At 39.4% G+C, this 1,711-nt stretch overlaps 1 protein-coding gene across 1 annotated transcript in view; it reads left to right on the forward strand.

Annotated features, from left to right (window-relative positions):
* The window catches only part of MAIP1 (matrix AAA peptidase interacting protein 1), a 7,671-nt gene that overhangs the window by 3,297 nt on the left and 2,663 nt on the right, over positions 1-1,711 (forward strand). The window contains exon 2 of the mRNA XM_012556041.2: positions 1,548-1,619. Within this exon, the coding sequence (XP_012411495.1) occupies positions 1,548-1,619 (72 nt within the window). The remainder of the gene's footprint in view (positions 1-1,547; positions 1,620-1,711) is intronic.

Raw genomic sequence — 1,711 nt, forward strand, 5'->3', positions numbered from 1 at the left:
GGCTTCTGAAACTTTCGGGATCCATGAGGGAGTTTGGATTGTTGGCAAGACTGTGAAAAGTGACACACATTCAAACTGGCATGGTCGGCTGCCATTTTATAGCGGGGCACCGCTGTTTGTTTCCTACTCTGGTCAAAATCCTGCTTGCAACAGATTTGGTTGCTATGCAGCGTGTACGCTGCCCTTGTTTACGTCAGCAATTACTGAACAGTTCTAATCTGTTTCAGAGCCCTGCCGTAAACAGCTTTATTAGCCCCAAGACCCTGCTTTCCATTGATATGTACGTATGACATGGTATCTTCCCTGTTATTGCCATCAGACCATAGTAATCATAAACTATTTGTCTTCCCATGTCTTCCATGTTATCCCACTTTGAAAGAAAAAAAAAGCTATTTCCTAGAAGCCTCTGGAGGGTGGACATTCCTATGTCATCGGGGTCTTACCAGGGCAGCCTCTTAATGATTCCTTATTTCATTATAGGATAATTTGCTCTGCCTTAGGCACACAAACTAGAGTCTAATGATTGAGTTTTGGCATGACATTTATGGTCTTTGTTTTCTTTGCCCAAATTATCTATTTTCTGCACATGAAGTCTTACCAAAACATGTAGTGTTTCTGAACTCTGATGTCCTCAAAGGGTTTTTTAAGAGGCCTTTGAATCTGTTTGGATATGTGTGTTTTCTCAAAATTCAACTCCATTATGCAGTATCCTATGCCTGAAATTCCTGTACATCTCTTCTTCCTGTCAGCTCTTTAGGATTCAGCTTAAATGTTACTTCTTTTAGGAAGCCCTCTCTTGTCCCTCTAGATTGGATTAGATGGCTCTTTGGTATGCTCCCATACCATGCTGTTCTTACCCCGTTATAAATCTTGAACTTATCACTCTCCCCGTGTAGACTGGAAGCTCCTTGAAGACAGGTAGAGTCTCACTCACAGTTTTGTTTGTCACTGCTAGGAATGTGGAGGATTACAGTTTTGTTTTTTTTACTTTAATATAGGAACCTCATACTTCAAAGTGAGATCCACTGCTTTAGACTATGTAAACTCTATCTTTTCTTCTGCTTCCCCAAACCTGCCTTATCTATCTTAATGAGGCTCAGACTGGAACCCAGATCTGACTCTTAGTATAATCTAGGTTGCACTGCTTCCCAGCTGCTATCTATGCACAATTAAGATGGAGGTCATATAGTCAGAACAGTTGTTTTCTTGGTCATAATTCTAAAAGGAAATATACAGGAGGATGTTTATTGAGGTACCTAGTGTGTACTTCACACACACTATTGTTTCCCAGGTGGTGAGAGTGAATACCTAATTAGCAACTGGCTCAGGTGCTGGTATATATGTGGGAAGGTCATAGGAGAAAAGAGACCTCAACCAACTCGGAATAGAGTCACGAGTCATGAGTGACATTGTTGTGATAGTGTTTGACATTGTTTATCATAAAAGTCTTTCTTACACTTAGCCATTTAAATAAGAGCGTTGTCCATTGTATGATGTTTTGCATGGTATTTTGAAATAACCACTCTCCCATACTATCTTTTTTTAAGGCCTTTGCTCACGTATCAAAATTGTTGTCACAGTGTAAATTTGATCTTTTGGAAGAACTTGTGGCCAAAGAGGTAAAGTATACTTTTAATTTTTGTTTAAAATCAATGTATAATTCTACTGCAGTGGAATGATCGTACACTGTCTTTATCTGTGCTTAAAAATA

The sequence above is a fragment of the Trichechus manatus genome, unplaced genomic scaffold (genome assembly GCF_000243295.1).
Source record: "Trichechus manatus latirostris isolate Lorelei unplaced genomic scaffold, TriManLat1.0 scaffold00056, whole genome shotgun sequence".
NCBI classification, from domain to species: domain Eukaryota; kingdom Metazoa; phylum Chordata; class Mammalia; order Sirenia; family Trichechidae; genus Trichechus; species Trichechus manatus.